The sequence below is a fragment of the Melozone crissalis genome, unplaced genomic scaffold (assembly GCF_028551555.1).
Source record: "Melozone crissalis strain CALT ecotype California unplaced genomic scaffold, PUWL_Pcris_2 ptg000008l_1, whole genome shotgun sequence".
NCBI classification, from domain to species: Eukaryota; Metazoa; Chordata; class Aves; order Passeriformes; family Passerellidae; genus Melozone; species Melozone crissalis.
Window position 1 is genome coordinate 7,549,858 of NW_026535786.1, and position 26,776 is coordinate 7,576,633.

A 26,776-nucleotide genomic window follows, 5' to 3' on the forward strand; every position below is an offset into this window, starting at 1 on the left:
TCTCTAAAGCAGAACTCAAGCCACCGGCCTTGGATGGGGCAACAGACTTTTCTATATTCTCACTGATTTCCTGAGGTACCTCTCCACCATGCTCATGGGTTGCGCTTTTAGCTTCCACTTCCAGAGTTCTCTGTGCTTTGCTGTCAGCACGTTTGAGTTTAGGAGGTGGTGCTTCAGAGGCCTCCTTCAGCAGCCTCTCTAAAGCAGAACTGAAGCTACTGGCCTTGGATGGGGCAACAGATCTTTCTATGGTCTCACTGATTTCCTGCAGCATCTCTGCACCATGCTCATAAGTCATGCCTTTATCTTGCACTTCAGCAGTTCTCTGTGCTGTGCTGTCAGCCCATTTGGGCTTAGAAGGGGGTGTTTCAGAGGCCTCCTTCAGCATCCTCTCTAAAGCAGAACTCAAGCCACTGGCCTTGGATGGAGCAACAGACCTTTCTACAGTCTCACTGATTTCCTGCAGCACTTCTCCACCATGTTCATACATTGTCCTTTGAACTTGCTCCTCAGCAGTCCCCCATGGTGTGCTGTCAGCACGTTTGGGTTTAGGAGGTGGTGCTTCAGAAGCCTCCTTCATCAACTTCTCTAGAGCAGAACTCAAGCCATTGACCTTGGATCCAGCTACAGACTTCTCTATGGGCTCATGGACCTCTTCAGGCTGACCAGTAGCTTCTTGGTGTGCTGACTGTACACTGCAGTTACTTTGTGATAGACTATTTGAGTCATTGTATGTTTTTATTTCCACCCTTCTGCATTCAGAAGGTTGAGATACAAGGGTTTCTTTGAGAAGGTTCTCCAAACCAGCTTGAGGCCTCTGAGAGCCCTCAAGAGTATCATCCTTGTCTGCTGCCTGATAGTGTAGATACAGAGGTTCAAATTCCCTAAACAGTTTTCTGAGACTTTTTCTGTTCTCATGTTTATCTGTTGATGACACATTCCCTTGTCCTGTACTTTTGCCTATTTCTTCTCCTTGATCAACAGGAGAAATATCATGACTGTTGTCCCCTGTTCTCTCAAAAACCTTGCACTGATTTGACTGAAAATGTGCCCCTCTTAAAAGGTTTTCTTTGAGGTTTAAGCTACATGACATCTCAGAGGCTTCCTTTTCTAGCTTCTCTAGACATGATTTAAATACATCAAGCTCACCTTTAGGTAGAACAACTTTATCCACAGTCTCTGCAACTTCCTCTTTATCCAAAGGAGTAGTCTTGTTTTCCCCTTTTTCTATAGGTAAATATAGTATATCACCTACTACTGTGTCCTTTAAAACACCTTTAGCACCAGGTGTCTGGAGCTGCAAGGATACATGATGATCTTTTGATGAAACAATGCTTTTTTCTGTACAATCTCTAACTTCTTGCTCTGGAAGACCCATCTTTTCCTGGGATTTTGAGACAACTGGTTGTCTGTCCAGCTGGAGAGAGTCTGTATTCTTTGTGTGTGTCACATTCAGACCTTTTAGGATAGGAGATCCTACAGACTTTTTGCTTACCACAGAATCTAGTTTATCTGGTTTTTCTCTCTCAGATGTTCGGGTTTGTTGTAGAATTAACCCTTGCTTGCTCACATTATCTCTGCCTTTTTCATCTTCCCTTGATTTTCCTTCATAGGTTATTGATCTAGTATTTTTTGGCAAAGAATCATCTTCCCTGTCAATGCTACTCTGGAATTTAACTCCAGTATCCCAGAAGTTTCTCAGACTCTGGAAGTGTGAAGGATCTAAAATTTGATTCTTTGACTTTTCATTCATCTTGTCTTTTAAAGACAAAACCTGGAAGCTGGGCTTCTGTTGGGAAGAAGCAGCAACTTTCCCTTTAAGAGTTTCCTTCTCATCTTCATCTTTGCTTTTTGAGGAAGCTGAAATAACACCAGCTCTGGGATTCAAGTTACTGGCTTTTGGGAGTTCACCAGATTGAAGTGTTCCTTCTGGCTTTCCAAATGCATGGCCTGGTCTTGATTCAAAAGAATCGCAACTTTTGTTTCTTGAAGCCTGGCTTGCACAACTTAGTTCAGGACTTCTTGATGTATTCTTGCTCTGATCATGCAAGGCCTTAGGTAGATACACTGCAGATCGTTTTAGTTGGTCACTTTCTCTGAGGCCTGTAAAAGCACGGCCACCTGACACATCAGCATTGATCCTAACTTCCTTCTCTCCATGACTGGGGATACCTTTATCCCTTTCCCAGAATGCTCTGATCTCCCTTATTCTTCTTTTTTCTTGTATTGCCTTCTCTGATTCACATTTCTGAGCTGGTAGCTTGTGCCCTTGATGGTCCAGGAGATGTGATTTTTTATTTTGTTGTTTGATTTCTTGATCATGTTCTTTTTCTTCAACTCTTGTACAATCAAATTCAGTCAGCAATTTATCACTTTGCTTCTCATTTGCTTCCCCTGCCTTAGGCTTCACCCTCTCCTTTATCAGCTGTATGTTTTCTGAAGTAAAGGATGTAGAAGAAATTCTGCTCTGTTGTTTAATTTTTCTGAATGGTTTCTCTTCTGTATCTTCTATTTTTCCATGCATGCCAGGCCCACTGTGCTCTGCAGGAAGAACTGCTGTTCTGATTGACACATCCACTTCCTCTCTAGGCTCCCTGAATTGGGACTTCGTTGATACAGCTTGCTCATCTTCAGTACTAGAACTTCTTTTAAACCAGTCTAAAACTTTTGACATAGATTCATCATCCACTTTCATGAGTTCATCAGCATGCTTGCCAGGCTTGAAAATGGTTTTAGCATCTCTCTCCTCAACAAGATCAGGCTTACCTTGTTGAACACTTGCAGAATTGGTATTGGATGCCTCATGTGCTTCTGTTTCAGCAGAAAGTTGATGTCCATCTACAATGTAAACAAACTTATCAGAGTTATGAATCAGATACATGACTAAAAATCTCTGGTCTACCTAGAAAGTTCTCAATTTTTTTTAACTGTTAGTGGAAAAAAGAGTTCTCTGTCCCTGTGATTTTGGAAAGAACCATACCATGGGCAATGGCGTGAAGAAAATTCCTGCTCTGAGGCATCCTACTGGAGTCATTGCTTTCGAGGGTACAAGCCAAGAAGATGAGTTAAACCCATTCTTAAAGGAAATGCTTTCATTGAAGGAAGGCTGCATGTGACACGCACACAGAGGATGACAATCCAGCATATTTTTGTTTAGTCCCATAGACAAATCCCTAAGTCATGTCTGAATAACTCCCAAGGACAACTGACAGCACTACATTAAAATACCATCCTCAACAGAGGTGCCTATACTGGCTCTCATACAATGACGAGTAGGAGATCATAAATGTATATTAAAAAATATTGATTATTTAATTCTGCAGTAGCACATTCCTGCAGTAGCACGTTCCTACTGCTACTGTTTCCTAGTTGTTAATCGTTAGCTACAAGTGATCCACATTAATGAATATGTGTTATATCCTATCTCATTCCATTCTTCACTTCTACTAGACTCTTACCAGTAAAGTTTTTGTGTGACTCTGATTCATGGCTCAAGATCTGGTTGGATTTTTTTTCATGTGTCCTATCAACACTCCACTCATTACTGCTGTTTGACAGGACATTGCTGGAGGTCTTCTGTGGAGTTTCAAGTTTCTTGGGAGTAACTATATCTGTCTGGAAGCTTTCATTAACTGGGAAGTCTGATCTGTTACTGTCACAAGGGCTGGATGCAGATGTGTCTTCTTGTAAGCCATCTATTGTTTTAATTTTTGAAGTTGATGAATAGATTCCCAAAGGCTTTGCAGCAGGAATTTGCTTATCCCCAAGTGAATCTGATTGAATAGCATAATTTTCACTATTCTTTTTTTTATCATATTTTAAGGTTTCATGCTCTCCTTTTTCTTTACCATGGTGTAGCTGTGGGCTTTGCAGAGGTTTTCCTTTACCTGAGATAGATGAAAACCTCACTTGTTTCAGTTTTTCCAGTGAATTTTGTGCGGAGTTTTCTGCTTCTTCCGTAAGAGAGTTCTTCTCACCTTCTCCTTCAAAAATAGTTGCAGTAGCAAAACCATTCTTTTTCTGAACATCTAAGGTCTGACTGACCCGAACTTCTGAGTCAGTGGAACTTGAGCTTGAGCTGCGCTTCAGAATGCCCCTGGGTGTGGCACCAATGCCATTTACCCCCTCACTCTGCTTGGTTGGTTTGGGAACAAGGTCTTCTCTTTGAGATACAGAATCTGCTGCTTTGTGAATTAGTTTCCTAGCTTTTGGGACAGGACGCTTAACTAGCTCCTTCTGTGGCTCATCAGTAAGTTCTACAAAAGGCCTCTCAGGTTTCTCTGTTTCATCTTTTTGTAAGTTTGATTTAGGTGGGCTGTCTTCTGAGAGTGACCAAATTTCTGTAAGACATAGAAGAGCTCATGAGTCTATGTGACATTTGTAAGTATAAACAGAAAAATACGACAGTGCAGATCTGAAATGCAGTGATTATACTGGTTTATTAAAAAAAACTGCAGCAAAAACACAGTCAGTAATTTTATATAGGTGTTGATTTCATTTTTATGTAATAGAACTTTTTTGCAAATTAAAAGCTTGCAGTTATTTATTTTAGAAACACTAACTATTTGATGATACCAAATAGAGCACACCAAGTTTTTTATCAGCATTATTCCTGAAAGGGACAAAGTTTGTAGGGAAGGGGAGCTTTTGAATACACATACACGTCTTCAGTGTCAGAATGTAAACAGTAACCTACAAAACTGGAAACTGGCCATTTCCACAGTCATGTGGAACAAGGCAAATACAGAAATAATCTCCTGGCAGGGAGATGAAGGGTTTTGTATTCCTACTATGCAAATCTTTCCTTTTCCTGTTAGCATGCTTCACAGCAAAGACAGGAGAGTAATAGCCACATATGACTCTGAATTACAACTTCAAATGCCTGTATTGTGATATATAATCACTCATCAACTTGCTTGCAGAAAATTCTGCTGGAAAGGGAGGATAATAAACAGGACTAAGGAAACAAAGGAGAAAACTATGGACCAAAGAGAGCTAGGCTGCTTCTGTCAAGCTAATTAGCAGCAATGATTGAAAGGCCATAAAAACAGCTACACCAAATTCAAGGAAATTTCACCGTCCTGTTGTCAATTCAGGACCAGCAGCCCTCCCAGATGGAGTGCTTAGTACTGACTAAAACTATGAGTAAAAGAAAGGAAGCAAAATCCATTTACTCATGTCTACTGCCATTTCCTGAGTATATTCACATGCTTTCGATGAGGTTTGAAATAAGCTAGTTGAGAACTCTCTATACTTAAAGACAAAAAAGGTTTTGATCTCTTACAGAAAGAAGCAATGGAAATAAAAATAATTTCCGTATAAACCTACAGGAAATTCACAGTCATCTGCAAAACAAGTTCATTTACCCTTCTTTGATAGCTGAGGTATGATGACTGGTCTGTCTTCTGATTCCCCATTGTTCAAGTTATCATCTGATACAGTGGAATTAAAAGGATTTCTCCTTTGCTAAAAAAGGAACAAACATTACTGTTGCAGTCAAATTCTTATATCACAAAATAGACACAAGTGCTGTGATTTTTCTCTTCCCCACTAACCCATCAGTAAGGAGTCTGAAGCATACCTCTTAAATTGGATACATGACAAAAAATCCTAAACAATATGAACAGGAAATTATCAGAAGTGTCAGTGACAACCTCATCTTGTTCTTCTGAACTGACCAACAACAGAGATAAGCCACTACTTGAAGACACTTGAAAATTCCAAGGTCTTGAAAGATAAATAATTTTATCTCTAATTCTGTGATATTAGAACGGAGCAGGCCAATTGCTTTCAGTAGTTGAACAAACTGGAAATAATGTTAAGAAAAACCAGCCACCAATTACAAGTGTAGCAGCACTTTAGTGCTGAACCTTTAGTGGCTTTCATTACCTCCCTCTAAAACAAAACAAAAAAACCCTCAATTTTTACAAATAATTATCTTTCCTCCTCAAAGTTTTATTAATGTTTCCCACTGAAGCAAATAACTTCTACCATATTCAGTACCAGTCATACCCTTACTGATGAGACTGCTGCCTTCACAGGTCTTTCCTCTGACTTGTTTAACACAGGGGTTACTTCTTTAGAACTGTAAAGGAAAATTATATAACAACTTCAGCAAACAGGACATTACTTTAAGCCTTTTTGAAAAAGCAAAACAAAGATTCACTTATACATACTCAAATATAAATATAAACATGGCACTGGAGCTTTTCTATTTAGCCTGTTTTCATTCCTATAGGAAAAGGGATACTCTTGCTGCTTTATTTCCTTGCAAAAATATGTTTACTTGTTAAAGAATTCAATACAAGTTCTACTTGGTGTGACAGAAACCATAGTTTTGATACATTTAAAATATCAGAATAAACTTTATAAAAATAAACATAAATATAAATCTATATTTTATATTTACAGTAAATACTGTATAAATACAGTAAATATCACTACTCTCCAATATCAGTGTTTCCATCTTCATCCTTGTCCTACATTTGTACTTCTAGGACTGAAACCAAACTGGAGGAAAGTGTCAAAATCTGACTGAAAAATAGAGTTTCACAAAATGTCAAAGTCAGAAAAAACAGAGGAATCCCATCACCACTACAGTAAAGATGTGACAACTCACAGATAGCAACACATCCCCTCAGAGGTACAGTTTATAAGGTATTCTTTCAATTGAGATGTATAATTTTTTTTAATTGTTTGCATAAGTGAAGTAAGTTATTGCTTATGATAATAAGTATAGTCCAGATATGGAGAAATTAAAACAGCTAGAAGAGACAGCTCCTATATTATGTCTAGAAATATCTAATCTACTTGCAAAACAATGCAAGGTTTTTTTCCCAATCAGATTTTTAATATTTTAGTTTACCTAAACATCTCAGATATGAAAAGTATTTGAAGATGGAAGTTAGACATGGATTTCAATATGGTCTTCACAGAACGACCATATTGAGTATCCTAATTTTATATGGAAAACACTGACATTAATCAAGATATACACTTATGATTTTGGGGTGGGGGAACAATATGAAGCTGAAAATATTTATATTTCCTGATAGGAAATATATATCAGGCTAGGAAAGACAGCAATTCCTATGGTTTTTTCAATACGAATGTACAAGGAGATTCCAAAACTGAGTATTTCTTTTCTCAATGATCTTTGTTATGTGTGAAAAGGCTTAAGGGTGGTAAGTAGAAGAACCACAAGGTGTCTTGGGACAAAAACAGCATCCACCTCTCATCAAGTTCCAGATTCATCTCCTTGCATTAACAAATAACTCTCCAGTCTGGTAATGGGTACCAGTCTGCCCTCCTGAGGGGAGGACAACTTTCCCATCTTCTGCAAGGTGCACAGTTAAGCTCAAACTTTAGGGGAGAAAAAAACCCCAAAACACTCTGATAAACTACCCTTGGAAGTCTATTTGTCTCTGGACTGCTAAGTATGTCTGATCAGTGACATCACTTACATTTTGCAGAAGGAAAAACCAAAATTTTGGAGAGGATAAAATGACCACAGTGAGCAATGTGAACATAAGGCTAGCAAAAAAATACCATGTGCAATCTGAACTATAAACTTCTATATCCCTTCCTTGCTCTTTTGATTCAACACTGCCTTTAAGAAATATCCCACCATGTATAGTGATAGAGGGTTAAGGAATGAGCTGATTTTATACTGGAATCTATCTCAAGGGTGAAAAATTAACTGTTCTTACATTTTTGTAGGACAGTAACTGTTGCAGACTCTTATATGCACACACCACATTACTAACAGATTACTATTGTTCTTTCTACCATTTGCTGATCCCAAGTAAGAAAAATATTCTGGTTCTCAAAGAGCTAAATGTTGCAACTTCTATTTTCTTTTCCAAAATATCCTTTCACATTATTGTTTTTAACCTTAGTTCTAATATATTTTTTAAGTGTGAAAATAGACACACATATTAAAGAAATTACAGAAAATGAAGTTTGTGTTCTTGCTTTTATAAAGCACTTGTGGTTTTGTTTTTGAGAGCACCGCACTCATATGCTCCTGCATTTTGTGTCTTCTCTGCAACATCTACTACTGAACAGGACAATCATAATTTTTGCTTTTCAGGTTTAGGTCCCAAATACTTCAACCCCTCACTCATTTTAAGCAAGAAAAATACTGTTAAGCACCCTGGGCTGCAAGAAACTGATAAGACATTCTTCAGTAAAGTTTTCACAGGTGGAGAGGTACCTTTATGTGTGTATTCAATGAAACATAATCTCATAATCTTTAATGCAATGTTTCTTTGGACTTAGCATAGAATAATTAAAGATTAACAACTTGGCATTACGTACTGAAAACCCTAGTCTAAATAAAGCAGAGAAAAAACAACAGCCAGGATCCTATAACTATGTTTTACAACAATAGGTCTGAAAATGAGTTTACCCACAACCTACATAGATAAGAAAACTGAACAAACTGTTCCCAGATATGCTGCATTCACAAGGCTAATCTAAAAGCGTGTAAATCCAAACTGATAGATTAAAAAAGGCTTTAAAAATTCTACCCTTCAACTTGGAAAAATGATGTGTCAAGAACCACAAGGGAGGTCCAAGGCCCGTACAGACTGAAGCAACAAGGCAAATGCAGGAGCAAAGCTAGAGAAAGGGGTTACAGATTTGCAGGCATTGTCAATATGTGGATTCGTACACGAACTGTGAATCTTAATTTAAAAGACAACCCTCCTTTTTTGAGATTCAGCATATAGACAGATGGCATCACTGGACAGATGTAATATTGACAGTGTGACTCACCTTTGAAAACTCATTCTGTTCAAGGTTACACCTTTAAAGACATTTCACACACCTGGCCCGTAAAGGCTCTGGTATGCAAGAAAATTATCACAATGATATAAAACTCAAAAAAGAAATAATTCATAGTTTCATGACAGAATTTTGATATTTGGGGTGTGGGAATAAACGTCACTGCTAATTTTAAGAATATTGTTGCTCTACCTAATATAGCAGCACCCTGATTCAACAGTAGTTGAACTGGCCCCAGGGCTGGTTTTATCCTTATCAGTTTACACACAGATTTAGCAGAACTAAACTTCCTTTACACTCAGTAAGAGTTGTTTTGCTTTAAGAACAGGATCCAGAACAAGAGTACTCTGAGTAATTTGTTATCATATTGCTTCTGGACCCAATCCTCAGGTTAGCAGCTGTGTAAGTTTATGCAAAGCCTGCAAGTCAGTGCTGGCCTAAGCCACACTCTTAGAGAAAGGGGAAAAAAAAAACCAAACAGAAAAACCCCATAAACCCCACAACATCAACAAACTTATTCTTAAAGCAGCACTTAAAAATGCTTTAAAAGTCCAAGTGCTTGAAGCGCAGGTAGCATTTGGACACCGTAAGCCGTGAGCTGCCTTTAATGCAATCCCAAATTCTAGAATGATACTCTGTTTCACCCTCTTAGCTGTGTTAAGACTATTCCATTGTGAGAGGAAGAGCCCATTAATTCCTTGTGGCTCCACTATCCTAGCAGCCAAATTAAATGTTTGTAGACTTTCCCTTCCCACCCCAGCTACTGGGGTTATTGCTTTTGCACCATTGTGTTTCCTTCTGCCCTTAGAGACAGGCCCACAGTTATGCCAGGCCAGTCTCCCTCAAATTCCAGTATCAAGAGAACAGAAAGGAAGACTATTTTAAAAGCATATGGTGCCTCCTGCAATTTCTCACATACAATATTGTGTAGACTAACCTCAGTTATGGTGAATTAAGCCCACACTAAAATCATAAGCAATGAATTTCACAGTCCTGCCACATTTGCTTGCCATAGGTTTTGACATTTTAGAAACAAATAACCTGAGGCATCCAATCAAGTTATTTATGCAAAGTTAGTGTAAGCAAGCATCCAGCCCACATGTGACAGATCACTTCCTAAGGTCCATTTCCAATTGCCTCATAAATCATTGGAATGTGTGGGCTTGCTTTAGAGAGAAGATCTTGAGCTAGAAAGTACAAGTACACATGAACAAGGCATGGAGGCTGATCAACTTCTGGTACAATTTGGAGCAAAAGGCAGGGGCGAGTCCTGGAAAATAATTATCAAGCTTTGCATGGCAATGATCTGAAATAAGTCATCAAATACTTCAAGTTGAAGACCATTATCAAGTTGGTCCCATTAAAAAAAAAAAAGTCTACATATTTTGAAACCTTGCTGTGTTGTGTATTTTTGAAGAGGTTGCCCTGGCATATTATGAAATCTATTATACCTTATCAATCACACACAGTTTCTGGAGAGTTCTAATTATAAGAATAGGATTATTAGACTATACTTCTTTAAAAATATCATCATCTGTTCCTGATGAGCAAGATGATATGTAAAATATTCTTAAAGATATATTAAACAGCAACATGCCTTCTGCTGTTCTTAAAGAAATAACTTCATGGCAATCTCCTGAATGTAAAAGCCACCTGTAAAAAAACTACAATTAGTAACAACTAACTCTGTCAGCACATCAGTTAACCTCAGCTGGGAAGGAAAACAGAGCTCTGTTTTGTGATAAGCAAACTTTATCATCCTTTTCGGACAACTTCATTTTTGGCAAGTCTATAACAAAGCAGCTGATTTGACCTCTTTCAACACAATTTCAGATGTGGTCAAAACAAACACCTCTGAGTTCACTGATAGTGATAAAATATAAGAAGGACATAAGCCAGAGTTGTTAAGACTCACACCAACCTTTGCTGCCATTCACCATGACTCTGAAAGGTTCAATTGTGTAAGTCTGTGAGCCCAGAAAGGTTGAAAGTGAAAGGTTCAATTGCTACTAGGTATTGCATAAATGCATAGTAGGAGAAGCCTTACTGCAAAGAAAAAACAGATAATGTACAGAGAAGGACACAGAAGACAGACAAGAAAGTGACAGGTTACAGAGTTGATCAATGGCACCACCAGAAGTGAAGCAGCTCCCCTAAGAAGTAACTCTGGCTCTTACCTCACTCTGCTCACTATAAGCAAAAACAGTGGCTATCTGGGTTACACCCTGGTGTTTGTTTCCTCAGTGTGTTGAGAAATCTGGCCACTTCAAGACATTTTACTTTTACCTGTCCTGACTCCAACTGTTTCAGCACTTTCCTTCTCAAATGTAGGCTTTTTGGAAGTTTTTAACACAGCCAATGAATTACATGTAGGTATTTTAAAGAGAAGACATATCTGTTTCAGAAATCAACTCAGGATATTTCAAAACAAAACAAAGCTGTTTGGGATGTTCATGGGCTTGAGATAAAGTGATTTAATATTAAATCCTTTTTAGTTCAAAAACTACTTATCATCCAGCCAACTGCACAGCTGTAGTAATTCAGGCATACCAAAGATGACTGTCTCATTTTACTCTCCATTCCAGAAAGACATTTACTTTTCTTGGTAGAATTTGACTAATTTTCTGCAGCTATCTAAAGATTCTAGTTCTTTCCATCTGAAATATATTTGGTCTTCTGAAAAAGTCTCAGAGGTCTTAAACTGTGTGCCAAATAATTTGGAAAATTTTAAATGGCAAAATGGCAATTTCTTAGTTTCCAATTCTTCATGTGATATGAAGTGCTCAAAACATGTGGATGTGGCACTGGGGAATGTGGTTTAGTGGTGGTCTTGGCAGTGCTGGGTTAATGGCTGGACTTGATAACTCTGTAGGTTTTTCTAACCTCAATAATGCTGTAATCCAAGTTTAAAATTCAGGCTGAATTGATAGAATGATTTCAGTAAACAACTCAATGAAGACATGCAGAAGTTGTGGTCCCCATATTACTGACTGCAGAGGACTGATCATGGCCAGCCATTCTAACTAGAAAATCCAGGTCTCACTTCAAGGAACCAAAAAAAATTGTGACACGAGAACATGTGCGCAAACATTCTATGCTTGATTGTCAACTTTTTCTGAGAAAGGCAAGCTGAAGATTGTTAATTATTCTATATTCAAATGCAGAACAGTACATGACTATGTGTCTGTCACATGCACAGTTTTCTTGTACAATTCTAAGGGAACATTTGATGATCTTTGAAATAAGAGATAAGTACAATATTTTGGGTGGAACTTAGAGCTCCCAAGTTTCACTAGTCCATATATATATATATATATATATATATATATATATATATATATACACACATTCTAAGCATGATAGACAGCTTACCTCCAGCTAGTTTTCTGTTGTTCTTCTTCTTGATGTTCTTCAATGCCATGTAGATCTGGTGGCTGAAAGACTTCTTTATTAACATTGTTCACCCAGCTGATCTTTGCTTTGCTCGTTTTGTTCTGAGCCACTTCAGCTAAAACATGATGCAAGAATATTGCTGTTTCCCACATGCTCATACAGGTTTTCTTAAGAAAGTTGTACAAGTATTTGCACTTAGGCCTACAGCTATTTCTAAAGCCCACTATACTTGAATTGTTTTCAGAAGCAGATCTGGTGCCTTCTAAAGAACACCTTTTTAATGCTACTAAAAACGTCAAATACTGTTCTGAGTACTTCATTTTACTACACCAGATATATCTGGTTTAAACCTTAAAACCTTAAACCTTTAAACCTCCATCTCCTCCTAAATGGAGGAGTTTTCTACAAGAACGCTGGTATACACTAATCCTGCAGTTCTTGCAGTTAGAGAAATACTGAAAGTTCATCCTCAGTGTCCTGAGGAAGGAAAAAATTATTAAACCAGAGGAAACTGAAAATATGTTGAAATCAATTCAATTTTTCCCTTCTTAAACAGTAAACTAGAAGTTGGTCATAACTCACTTGGGCCAATCCTTTATGAACAGAATTGCCACAAGACATTAAAAAGGTAATATGAAAAACCCAAACAAACAAAAAGCCTCACCTCACTCAGCAATGCAAATACATTTGCATTTCTTTTTAGGGTGGGACAAAATCCTACTCTGATAATGCCTTTCAGAGCAAAAACATTCCATTATTTCCTCTAATGCTTTTTCCACTTCACCAACAGTTTAGAAGTGAAGAATTCCTTAGTGTGCAAAAATAAGCAAGATTTTTATTCACATTTTTGCTATCTATAACTGCAAGGAAAAATATCTTGCCATCTCATGAGTCATTGAAACCAAGCAATTGTACATAGTTCTGAGTGTGCCAACATGTCACTTTGTTTAAGTAACAAGATTGGGATTAATTAACTTGCCTTTAAGATGGCATGGCTTTTAGTACCTTCCTTTAAGATACAAGTTACTGTGAAATTTAGCTAGAATTTTACAGCTGATTTTCATAACCTTCAAGTACAAAACCAGCCAAAAGGACAAACACACCACACTAACCACCTAGGGCTTTTTTTGTGCATTCTTTTCTGTTTCAGGCCTTTTCTTTTTAACTTAAAAACTCAAAGCAGTAACCTCAAATTGACTAAACTGACATTATTCAAAATCATCTCTGAAAATATAGAAATTAAGAAGGTGCAATACTACAGGGTTAGACAGAGGAAAACAAGGCTAACTTGTAGTTACAAAACCCATAGAAAGCAACAACCTGTAGTCCATTCAACAACATGGAAGGAAGTACCTTACTTGCTTCACTAGCACATAGCAAAATCCCTTGACAGAACTAAAAAAACTAAATAGCACAAACATCAGTACAATTTGGTAAGAATAATGTAAGTCTTGCCCTTCTAAATCAAGAGGACTTAGCAGAACTTGAGGAGGTTAAAAGGGGATGTAGGTCAGTTTTGCTAAGAAAAAAAAATCACTTTCTGTACAAAGAATGATAAAATAGACCAGGAGACTTTAGATTAAAAGTCAGATGCTGAGAGATTTAAAATGGGGGTCTATAAAATCCTGGATATTATATAATATGTTTTTGTGAATACAGATTGACTGCTCACTCCCTCCCTCCAAGGGGTAAAATTAATGGTGACCAGGACACCCACCATGGCATGGGGATTATGGGTGCTCTTAAAGTTCACCAGGACACAGGATGCCAGTCACAGCTGCCAGAGCTTTCAGCACATCTATTTCAGTTAGTTATAACCACTATCTCTAGCTTGTGATGCCTTCCATTAAGTCTCAAAGGTCTCAAACCAAGCACTGAAATCTTAGAAAATCACGTTCAAGAGCAATTTCCTCAATCTTGGATTCTTTGCATGTTCCTAAATAACTCATAGGGCCTCAGAAATGGAAATGAGAATGAGTCTAGGAGTGCAGAGAGCTTTTAATCCTACACATAAACACAAGCCAGTCCCTTCTGTTAGCAGCCACTGCTCTTGAATATACAGCATTGTGGGAGAGGAAAGCTTCCACTGTAAATTACATGGGAAGTCTCTTTTTTGCATCACTTTCCACTTGTAGAGAGACCAATATTCTTGTATTTCACAGACAACACCGTCTGAGGTTAGCAAAGTAAGAGGCAGCCTTTCCAAAACAAATTCCCAAGTGCTCACCGATGGTGGCAGGTTTCCTGCGTATGGAGGCTCTGATAATATCTGCTCCATGGATCTTATCCCTGTGCCGCTTCGACTTGGCCTCATAAAACCACTGCCCGCTCATATTCTTCAGCTGAACACGGTCTTTGACTTTTTCTGGTAAATGCCTGAGGAAGAGGAAAATGAATAAATGAGATATAAACATACTTCACATACTTACCTATGTGAGCAGGAAAAAAAAGAGTCAGATTGTTTTGGTTGCTTGTTTTTTGTTTCAGGGAGAAGGGCTGTGTTTTGGTTGATTTTTTTTAACACTGTCTCCACATGCTATTTCCATCTTCTCACCCGTTATACTCCTTATCTATTTCTGAAGGATGATAATGAGCTGGAAAGGGAAGAGCCTCAGCCTTATTACTTCAACCTATGCTCTGAGGGTAACTCTTAAAAAAAAAAAAAACAGCTTTGCTATGATAAACACTCAAGCACTAGAAAACTTGAGTGTTACCCCAGTTACCCCAGTAACTGCAGATTTTGACTTCCTGCCTTCAAAGGCCACTTTTCCAAGATTAAAATTGAGATAGGCTAGTAGAACAGCATAAATGTCTCTAGCAAAATTAAGAGCATGGCTATTTTGAGGCCCAGAAGATGCCTCTTCAGTGGTTTTTTGGCACTTATTTTACCCACACACAGTCCAAATGTGTACTGGAAGCATGGTGCCATTTTTTCCATAAATTACACAAAAATCTTTATATGAATACAATGAGTTACAAAGAAAAACATCATCACATGCAAGAAACAACAAAATAACTTTGTGCGATTTGTTTTATTAAACTATATATATATATATATATCCATCATGTGAACTACAGTCATTTTAAAAACTGGAAGACAAATTTTTAATAATTTGTTTTCAGGCTACAGGGTTTTCCTGCTTTTATGAGGCATGCTTTAACAGAATAAGTGGTTGCTGTGGGCAATTTGAGAGGGTGGCTTTTTTTTTTTCTTGTTAGGCATGTAACATATTAGGCATATGCTTACATATGGCCTGGAGACTAACCTGCAGATCAGGGAAGTTACCACACAGATTTAGAGAGCACTTAAACAATAAAAAGTCAAGTCAGGCTAGATCTTCCTTCTCCATTTATGTCCTTTCCTTCAGCAAAATAAGCTAACAACATAGCCCAAGGAGAAATCAAATCAGGTTCATTTACTGAGACCTGAAGGCTAAGCACAGACTACAATGCCATGGAATGGTGCTGTCTTTCATAGGCCTGATGGATAATCATGAATGGTTTGGGTTGGGAGGGACCTTTAAAGATCATCTAGCCTAACCCCAAGGAAGTTCAGAGCATGACATTCCTTGTGAGTCTAGGGGACAGATCTTCTGGTACAATCAATTATTTCTGATGACAGCCCTTTAATTATAGTTTGCAGATTTGATTGTCACACACTGATAGTTATTCACAGCAGAGAAAGGACACTGGGCTAGTCCCAACCCTCAGACTAAGATAGACCATTCTCATCTGTCAATCAACTTCTCTTTCATCTTTGTATGGCCAGATATGAAAAGCCTTATTTGAATACTTAAAGCTTCATTTTTAAAGTACTTTCAAAAATCAGTGCCTACTACTAGGGGTGCCTCAAATCTACTACATGCAGTTTAGGCTGCCAGAGGTTGAGGTCCCCATTGGCATTTTTAACTCCAAGATTCAACAGTCCATACTATTACTGGGTCATTTAAAATTTCTCCCTCTCTCTGTGCTTCTCCCAGGGCCAAACTAAATACCCTTCCTAAGCAAGTGTTCTAAGTTGAAGCAGGAACACAGCAGTAGCTTCTCTTTGTCCTCCAGCAAATATATTACTCAGTTTATAAATGCAGCCAGCAGGAAGAATGGAAATGTAGAACACACAAATTTTTTACACAGGTGGCTGCTTCTCCCTTTCACCTTCTTTCACACGTGTTATTTGTGTTCTCAGAAGTGATGCCCCTCAGGGCAAGGGACTGGCTTTTCAGCTGTTTGTACAGCCTGCAGGGCACCAAGTGCTCTGGGACAGTGTGACAACATATGCCAAGGGAGGTTCTCTAGGGAGGGTGCTGAGTCACAGGACAAGTATTCGGTGTCCTCACCCCAGACACTGCTCACCTCTCTCCCCTTGGTATTCAGCCACTGAAACTGTGGGGTGTGGCTGGAAACCTTTACAAGTCAGCTCAGAGCAGAGGAAGCTCTGCTGGGCTGTGGAAGGGGACAGGATCACAGGACCCCAGACTCTCAGACCTGTGACCAGTTAACCAGATAGAGACAGAGGCACAGATTTTCCACAGCTCTAGATTCAATAAGTTTCACCTGGCCAGTGCAGCTCTCATTTTGTCTGGAAGTGAAAGCACCCTGCTCCCACCTCTGCTTGCTGCCTATGAGAGTTATTGTACCTTAACTCCACCAGCTCAACAGGCCTTCGAGACTTTGGGAATTAATTAATTATGCTTGCTAACAAAGGTAGAAAAGTGCTCTCAATTTTCACAGCACTTTCTTTACAAATGACCTGCCTGATAGAGTTTGTATGGTGAGAACTGACAGATGCTGACAGCAGCTGACTTAAACAGACTTTTACTATCTCACTTCAAAGTAAGCTTGTCTTACTTGCCTTTTCAAGAGAGGCGTTTAGCCTGTCAGTCCCATTGTTTCTGAGGAACTAAGAGCAACATAAGTATTAAAGCTATTTCCAGGCATTCTCCAGCCACAAATAAAGAAAAAGAATTCCATATCAGAAAGACAATTAGTTCTAGGTTCTTGACAACAAAAAAGTTTTTAAGCCTCCTGTGGTCACCAATACATCATAGACTTGTAATGCCTGCAACTGTTTTTGCAACAAACGAGAATTTTTAAAATGCTCCTTGAATTCTCAAGATTTTCTAGGAGGAGGTCTCAACAGTCACATCAAACTGCTTGCACTATGTGGGCTTGATTGACTGCTAGGAATTACACAAGATTGTGGTTTACCTTGAAAGCAACTGTGGAGAATCAGGCTGCAGCCATGGTTTTCCACAGCTACGTCAGCCTCCCAGCAAACCACAACAGGCCTAGAAGCCAACAACTGATTCTACACCAGCTCCACAGTTAACAAAGAGGCTGACCAAGTTGCCTTTAAATTTTTCTCTTGGCGATCAAAGAACTAGTAGACATCCAGATTAAGAATCAGATTGCGGGCTCAGCTGCCAAGTTGCAATTAGAAGAAAATGCAGCAAGACCTTTATGCATGGTGCAAGTATGTATTCTGGAGTCCCTCTGTGCTCTGCTAAAATGCCAGTTTATGCTGCAGTTTTTCAAGGGGAAACAGCCTAAAGTTATAGTGAAGCTAGTGCCCATTTCTCCAATAGGAACTTTGCACTCAAAAAAGTAAAGGTACATAGTTAAATGGAAATTTAAAAGAGGATTTTGGACTGAAGAAGACTTTGTTACCATAATTTAATAAGATGTTTCCACTATGCTAAGGTGAAACACGTTTTATGGCAAGATGGAAAACTTGTCATCTCCCCTAGGGCACTAAGTACAAGCAGATTGCACTGAACAGGAATACAAACCAACTGTCCACCACTCAGCAGGCAAACAGAAAATCTATGCATGGATTAAATTGGTTTGTTCCTCTTTACCTCTGGAACATCTGATAGTGGGCTAGATCATGTAGCACCACAGTAAGGCAGGAAATCTGCTCTGATATAATCAGTCCCTGACAACCTTCTTATCACCAAATCCAGAATGGTTTATCCTGTAGGCTTTGTAGGCTACTGTAATAGGTCATTGCATGAGCAAAGAGGTAACAACTCATCCTTGTTTTTGAAAAAAAGAGTATCTAGCAATACATACCTGTATCTAAAATTTTTCATCTACACTTCCTCAGTGTCTCAATTCCCTCCCCTGCACCTGCCTTATTCACAGTCTACATTACAAGTCACCATGGAATTTGCAAGATGTGACACTGACACCTTAATACCTCATTTGATTACCTTATACCCCAAATGACAGCTCAAACTGAACTTTCAGACAGGAGAATCTGTGTGGTGCCAGCATATTCTGGGACTTGTCGTGATGAATGAAGGAGGATTGAGATCAAGGTCCTCAAAGACAGATTCACTATTGTACCACACACCCTAATCCAAACATTTGGAAAAAGCACCTTAGAGTCCAATATCAAAGTAAAGCCTTTAAAAATCATTATATTGCCACACCTTATCAACAAATTAACTTCTGAAACCTCCCTTCTGCAAATGGGATAACAAAATACCAAATAAGTGGAGAAGTTGAAAGAGAAATTTGATTAATTTTATCTCAATTCTATTTGCTGCAAACATAACAACAAATCACAAGCCAACAAAAAGACAAAGGATTTAGGTTCTGGGTCACATTCTGAACACAGACAAGACAAACTTTTTGTAGTATCACTCATGCAAGAAGAGAAGTAAAATTATATTAGCCCAGGTATTGTAAGAGCCAGACTTGTTGATTAGGTTCTTTTTTCTTCTTTGAGAGTAGGAAACAACTACAAAAAGTTTGCAGGACAAAGCAGTAATTATTTAAACATTCCACCTTGTATGAGCATGCCTCTTTAGTCTGCAAATATCTATAGAAGGTATAGAAAGAAAGTCTGTTCTGACATTTGCTAGAGAGCTACACCCAAAATATTTGTAGTGGGCAGTCCCAAATTGCAAGTAAGCTATCTTTTGCATGGTAGCTGCACATGACATTACAAAACCCTAAAAATCAAGAAAACCCACCAGTTACTGTTAACTTCATTTAAACAGGAGAGTAATATAATTTGAAACTGTTTTAGGGCTATACTAAAAAGAACAAAGCAGACCTGTGGGGTTATGCAACCTTTCCCCATCCTTGCCATCACAATTCCTCATAAGCAACACCTCTAATTCTTGTCTTTGGCATCTCTCTAGACAGCAAGATTTCTGACAGTTAGAAGCAGCTGGATACATGAAAAAGCAAGCCAATTCTGTTTGTAGAAATGCATGTTCTTCCATTTTATGCTTCTTCAGAAGTCTGTGTGTGTTGAGTACACTAGCAATACCCTGATGAATAAATCTCAGGTATCATCTTGCTTTTGGGTCCTTGGAGAACTGACCAGGCTGTAGTCAGCTCAAGTCTTGATGACAAGACAAAGACTTGACATTGTCTCTCAAGTCAGAGGGGAGATAGATCCAAGCCTGGAGCATCAGAATGAATGAATGAGTTACATGCTTAGAAGATGTGAGAAGTCAACTGATTTTGGAGAGAAGGAAGAGAAAACATGAAGCTCTGCTGCCCACTGAAATATGGTCTCCATCAGAATCTGGAACTAAAACTACGATTCCAATGTTTGTGCTAACAAGTGGCTGTGAAACACGCTGACCACATTAACCCTGCTGTACATTTCTCTCCTTGCAGATGGCCACTCATGGGACATCAGACTGGCACATTTTCCCCCTGTTTCATTTAAAATATATGCATATTCTGCACTACAGATAGAGGCCTTAATGTCTCTGTGCCTTCCTGCTATGTCACCTGCACTTAGCACTCAGACTTACTCTCCTATTAGTAGTTACACTGTCAAGTAAACTACCTTTTACAAGCAATGAATTATATAGATCATGTAATTAGATACCCCCTAGGCAGACACAAAGTAAGCACAAATGCTTTGTTGAAGCATTTCTTAGCATATAGAAGCTTCACTTTATTCCATTCAGGAAATCAGAATCAAGACTCTTGAGTCCTGCTACAGGAAGCAGGAGTCTTCAAGGTCTGCCAGTATTAGCAGCTCTATTATCTTCCAATTGTTTTATTTCCAGAACAGCCTTACAGTGTTTCGTTTCTCTGCTTATTTTAAAGGATTTGCATTGAGGTTGCCCAATGGCCTCCCCTCCCTCCTCTGATGCAACCCAAGTAAACCTGACAGGGGAAAACTAGACCAAACTGATCAACCCAACCCTCACAATGAAGGCACAGCTGTCCTGTGACAAATACACCTTTGGTATGAGAGCCTGCCTGGACAGCAGTACAGGACAATCTGAACAAGGGCTGGAAAGGTTGTTAGGAAATATGTAACTGGCAGGTCCAGCTCACACAGCATCCCCAGCTCCTCACAGGCTTTAAAAGTAGGCATATAAAGCATAAAACCAGCCCCACCAAATGACACATACAAGCAAATATAAGTGAGCAGAAGAGCCTGTATCATAGCTTGCTTCACGCTATCAGCAAGGACATCTTTCCTGCTGTGCAAAAGAAAAGGTTGCATTTAGGATTTCAGGTGAACTACAAATCAAGACTGATCCAATCTGAAGAAAAAGGCTTCAGTTTGGCACTTAATAATACAACACAGTGTCAGGTACAAACATGTGATAAGCCTTCCCAAAAAAGTTTTTGAACTGTAGGGGAAACTTTGCTTACAGAAGGAGTACTCAATATACAGGTTAAAATTGTTATTAGTATCCACTTTTTCCCTTCAGTACATTCTTTTACCATACAGAATAAGTCCCATCTCCCCTGCTTCACTAGCACTCCCAAACAATCATCATCCTGTCAAACAATTTATCTGCTACTGGTAGACAAAGTAGTAATCAATACTGGGAAGAAATGGTATCAGCTCGTTTCTCAGTGTAGTCTAATGCTGTATCTTTTACCAATACCAGTAAGTAAGGTCTCTCTTCCTTAAGCCCATTTATCTCACCTGATCAAAATGAAAACAGTCCTGGTTTTCTTACTGGCATTTTACAAGGTGGGCTGGGACCATTCTTCCCACCTTCATTCTCATGTCAGTTTGCTTTGTTAAAAAGGATAAATAATGACATGAACATTCTGCTAGAGAATAAAATTGATCTACTTCCTGAATAGTCACTGTACTTGGAAAATCATGTGGTGCTAAGCAGTGTCCATGATGGGGAATTCATGCAGAAGACATGGGCTTACCCTTTTCTGCCACAACAGGTGCACTAAGAACCTCCTTGCCTCTGCTAAGCACACTCTCAAAACAGTTTCATGTAACAAAAAAAATATTTTATGACAATTTTAAGTACATATTCTGATGTAGTTATTTTCACATTGCAGTAGTAAGTCTGGTTTCCCCAATGCCAATATTAACCTTGCCACGATATCTTCAATATATCCCACCTCACAAAAGACAATCAACAATATAAGAAAAACTGCCTTGAAAAGTGACTGGAGTGGAAATCTGTTGGAACTAGCCAGAGACAAAATAGCATTTACAATAGGCTTTCAATTGCCACACACTCCCAGCAGAATCAGACCCCTGAAGCTTTCTCTCTTTTTGCAATACCACACCAATTAATGTATCAAAGGGGTTTGGCACTCAGCAGTCCCCACCCACCACACAAACAACTCCATATCAGAATTTCCCCTATCATTAACCTCCTTCAGTTTACATAAGGAGCAAACAATCCAAACACAGCCCACAAGAGCACTGCTAGGAGGTTCTGCTGGGAAGGGCTGATCACCACAGAGGGAACCCTGTCTCAAAGGTGACCACAACAGCTTTCAGCCTTAGACACGCTGGTGCCAGGGGCCAACTACTCAAACCACAGAAGAGTCACCCAGCCACACTCTACAACTTCACAGACAAATATCTTCCTGCCCACGTTACTGTCTCCAGAAAGGGCTCATAGTTAAGTTAGTTCTGAACTATGCATCTGTAAAAGGGGTTGGGGGTTACATTGAAGCTACTGCCAGGACATTCAGTTATGTACGTAGCCCACTCATTTTGTTCAGTGCTGGAGTAGGGTATATCAGAGATTCCTGGACAGGAACGATGACAAAAAAACCCCAAAATAATTAAGTTAGTAATAAGCTGAAAAAACAGCTTCTAGTCTTGAAAAGCTGTCACCTGATTCTTATTTTATGCCTTTGCCCAATCCACAGCAACACTGCTATTGAGCAAACTGCTGCAGCTCCTAGAGCAAGGAAACAAAGAGAGGCATCTTGCACCAGAAATAAAAAAGCATACAATGTCTTTTGCTTTCCATGCATCACACCCTCTTGTCACCTGAGATTTCTTCATCACTCTTTTGCCAAAGAGATCATCGGTATCCTCTTTCCTTTGAGACAAACCTCAGCAGAGGTGAAGGAGGAAGCAGACGCACTGTTCCCAAAGCAGTGCTGCACCTAAAATTAATCATGCTGATCCTGACCAACACATAAGGAGCCAAAAGATGGGGAAACACCTATTACAACCTTCAACAAACCAAGATTTAAATCAGACTACCTTAAGGAGGCTGCATGGGCCAGCCTACTTAGATTTTTAGTTTTATTAGATTAGCAATATTAGGAACTGTTAGCAGGGAAGAGACTCTATCAGGCGGTTTGTAAAATTCCACTAGGAAGTGGCTCAAAGAGGATTTTGTCACGTAACCAATTTGACCATGCTCCAAGAACATGGCACAGATTATTAGAACACCCTTCAAACCTCAGAATTCCTTCTGAAGAGGAAAAAACATCACATTGAAAGACTCCCATTATATACAGATATAAATAACACATTGTCTAATGTTTGTATGATGACAGTTGATCTCAGGTCTTGGAATCTTCCAGCTGTGCAAGGCTATAGAATCCAAACTAAAGTACTGCACCTCCTTGGCTGGAGATACAATTCAAGTAGTGTTTTAATATATAAGATATGAAAAGCAAGCTCCATATGCCACAATTAAGCAGAAAAATCCATTTCATATGTAGGCTTCGAGCTTCTCAAGTTATAATATTTAGAAACTAGAAGAGACTTTTTATTGTAGCAGCAAACATGCTGCTGCAAAACATGATTACAGGCTGCTACAACCTGCAGTCTCTTGCATTTTTCCACCACACCCTCTTGAACCAGAATTATAAATGGCAAAAGTAAAGTTACAGGGACAAAAATGCTTTCTGACAGTCCTTTCAGACCACTACTGAGAGTGGTATTTTTATATTTCTGTTCCAAGAAGGGTTCTTTTCCCTAGATGCTGTTTTCAAACTCATCTATAATTACTTACCCTGAATGCTTTCAGACCTGGCACTGATGTAACATTCCAAGACTAAATACAGTAGTTTTCTACCTTCAGTAAATAAAATGCCTACTCTGTTACAGAAAAGTCAGTTTACTGCTTTTTGAAGCAGAAGACAAAACTGTATGGTGAAAATATTCACTTAGGCTGCATTAAGATGGGGGCAGGAACTTGGAACAGTGCCTGTAATGATTTTACCTTCACCAAAGCAAATGATTTGAGAGGAAAAGTCTTTTTAACAAGGAGAAGCTACTGGTCTACACTTTATTGCTCTTAAAAGAAGCAAGTAGAATAACTCAACAAAATGCTGATTGCATGCAGATCAAAGAACCTCAGGGCTGCACAAGCACACTCAGCAAAAGGAATGCTGCTCCTAGGGCAAGAGGCAGGCTGCCCTTTCAGGATAGAGGGTATGCCTACAACAAGGACATTTATTAAAAAAAAAATTTCTTAGTAGCAAAGAAGCATCAGAGATGCATCATGGTTAGAATAATTTCAAAATATTTAAATTGGAAATACATTACTTCATGAGGAACATCACAACGAGAAGGAATCTTAGAGAAGATTATCAAATCAGTGAGAGAAAATCCTGCCTTCACTGAGGCCTGTAAAAATTTGTTTCTGTTATAGCACTTGGAGTTCTCAGCACCTCAGGCTCGAATTTTCATTATTTGCCCACATATTATTTTGTGTACCTTGTAATGGATAATTGCCTTTCCAAAAACAATAAAACAATGCCTACCAAAATCCTCACTCTTGAGCAAGCAAATACCAGCAACTATTTGGGGATATAGATGTCTATGAAGCAACTGTCTGACTGCTGTTTATACCTGTGTAGATAGACAGCTTTCTCAGAGCCATCTGGGAAACACTACTTTCCATGCAGGCATTTCTAGTCATGGCAATTACCCTAATAGTAGCTCCAGTAAAACCTCCCAGCACATGAAACACTCCAGAATAACAACACATTGCTCCATCTGTAGCACCACAAAGAAAATAAAGAGCAATTTTCTGCTTTATCTGTGGATTGCAAGGACTTTTCATGGCAGTGGGGCATAGTGTTGGTACTTCTTCTGAACTGCAGCTCCAAATATTTTAGGTAAAACTTCAGCATTCAGACATATTTGCTGACTGCAATCATCATTTGGTTTGTTGGGGATGCTTGCAATCCTTTTGAGCCAAGTCCCTCACTCACTATGCATTTGCCCAGTCTGCAGTGGTTTTGACCCTTGCAAACTGAATTCTCTTCTGAGGAAACCCAGGCAGATGTGTATCCAGGCAGATGTGTACAGGGTGCTCTTGGCCCCTCGGGGAATTGCAAGGGTCCATAACAATTTTGGCCACTAATGAATCATTTGTGTGGCAGAGGTATTTCATCCAGAGACTATGGTAAATCTGGTCCAGAGTAGAATATATCTCCAAACCACATATACTGAAGCATATGGGGCCCTTAGCAACAACTGTTTTAACCTACTCCTGAGTAACAGAGCACAGGAACTGTGTGGGTCTTCCCAGGACAAGCAGGGTGCTGGATCCCTTACCTGACTCTCTCTTCTTCAGTTCTTTTAAGCTCTGCATCCCGTTGCAGCACCTTCATTATTGCCTCTTGCTCCTCCTCTGTTAGGAAGCTTAGGTCAATCATCTTGTTTTGTGTGTAGGGCTGGTAAAGAGTCTGGGAAGATCTTGGATTCTGCTGAGGACAGTCTGGCAGCCTGCTTTAAAGTTCTAGAAATCTTTTTCAGCAGGCACTGACAAACCTGGACTGGGTTACAGTCAGTGATTTAAAGAGTCACAAAGGTTGCTTTCTTGCATGTTTCCCTAGATGAGAGACTTCTGGGAGAGTGCTGCATTCCTGCTTGCCATCACAATAATGTCTTCTCAGTTTGTCCTCTCAGCTCTGCTTCCTGGAGTAACAGTTCATTGACCCAGCATATCCAGAGTTTTAGAACAAACAAAACATTCCCTAAAAAAGAGACAAGGAAGAACAAGTTGCAATATCAGGGATCAGGGAAGTAGATTATGTATTCATTTTTAATTAAAAGAAACAAGTTTTTCAGTGTGATTAAATGACTTTATGAAGTTCAAATGGTCACTTCAAGTCAAACCTGTTTTACAGGCCTCTTGAACAAGGTGGCCATGAAAATATATTCCTCCCCAATATGACAACTCACACCCTAAAACAGAAATGAGTGTCATACAATTGGTGCACTTTTATTATACAATATTTTAAACCATTCTTACAGTTAGCAGAACAATTTGAAGCAAAGGGCAGATAACCACGCCCCCCAAAATAAGTAAAGAGCACTTATCACAACAATTTAAAGGAAGGGAAAAAAAGGCCAAATCACTGTTCTACAGACCACATGGAATAAATGTGAAATACTTTATACATTTCTATATTGAGTACGTGTAATTACAAGTCATGTGGTAACATGAACCTTACTGCTTTATACAAGCCAAACTGCATTTACAAGTAGTAATTTGAAATACTGTTTTGTCTGTGTTCCATAGGCCATGGTTTCAGAGGACTATTCACTTAGAGATAATTCCAACTGTAAAAGACAAAAACCTCTTCTTTAAAAAAACCCTTAAAGGAATAGAGAGAGTGGCATGGGGAGGAGTTAGTTGTGTCTGTGGTTAGGTTATCTTACTGCCTCAGGATTCCAGGGACACTGGAATGTCAAAGCCTGAGAAAAAATAAATAGCTCCAATTTAATGCTCAGAAGCATGCCTAGTGCCAAACCTGGTAAGAGACAGAAGAGAAGCAGATGTTTTCACTGGACATATCTCTGTACCAGGCAGCTCCATCACAGCCCTTCAGGATTGTGGGTGTCCTGCTTTGGCCCATCACTGACACTGTGATGTGGCTGACAGGATGCTGAACTCATATTGATCTCCTGAGCACTACAATCCAGCAATGAGTCACTGCGTTTGCTCCCCTGGCCACGAGAGTGCCACCAGGCCAGTAAAACAAGATATTGACACTGGCAGGACTCAAAGGGAAACTTCATTCTGAAAAGAACAGCATTTCTTTTAGATTTGGTAGGGAGCTGTAGCCACATTACCGATTATCCCCCCCAAAAACTCCAATGCCCGACCACATTCTGCATGTTTTGTTTGGCTGCTCTATTTTTCTCTATGATGCTCATTGTGATTTTGTTGCATGAGGTTGATACAACAGCATCTCAAACAACCCATCACCTGTAACTTCATTTGTATTTAGAAAATTATGGGTTTATAACTAGGCAAAAGTGAAAAGTGCTTCCTATAGGACTACCAACAAATAGAACAATCCTAAATTTTTTGAGTATCTACATCAGTACTCCTTCAGCTTAGGAACAGGTATGGATATTTCAGCT

At 39.1% G+C, this 26,776-nt stretch overlaps 1 protein-coding gene across 3 annotated transcripts in view; it reads right to left on the minus strand.

Moving 5' to 3' along the window:
• Positions 1-25,375, minus strand: part of SYTL2 (synaptotagmin like 2) — a 39,987-nt gene extending 14,612 nt beyond the window's left edge. For 2 of the 3 annotated variants that reach the window (XM_054269722.1, XM_054269721.1), the window contains exons 1-7: positions 24,959-25,375; positions 14,408-14,556; positions 12,160-12,295; positions 6,013-6,085; positions 5,367-5,466; positions 3,459-4,340; positions 2,767-2,838 (exon numbers count right to left, since the gene is read on the minus strand). In XM_054269722.1, the coding sequence (XP_054125697.1) occupies positions 2,767-2,838; positions 3,459-4,340; positions 5,367-5,466; positions 6,013-6,085; positions 12,160-12,295; positions 14,408-14,556; positions 24,959-25,059 (1,513 nt within the window). In that variant the 5' untranslated portion in view covers positions 25,060-25,375. Of the gene's footprint in view, positions 1-1,149; positions 2,839-3,458; positions 4,341-5,366; positions 5,467-6,012; positions 6,086-12,159; positions 12,296-14,407; positions 14,557-24,958 lie in introns of all 3 variants that reach the window. The other variant, XM_054269720.1, reaches the window with a different exon arrangement.
• Between the last annotated feature and the right edge of the window lie 1,401 nt (positions 25,376-26,776).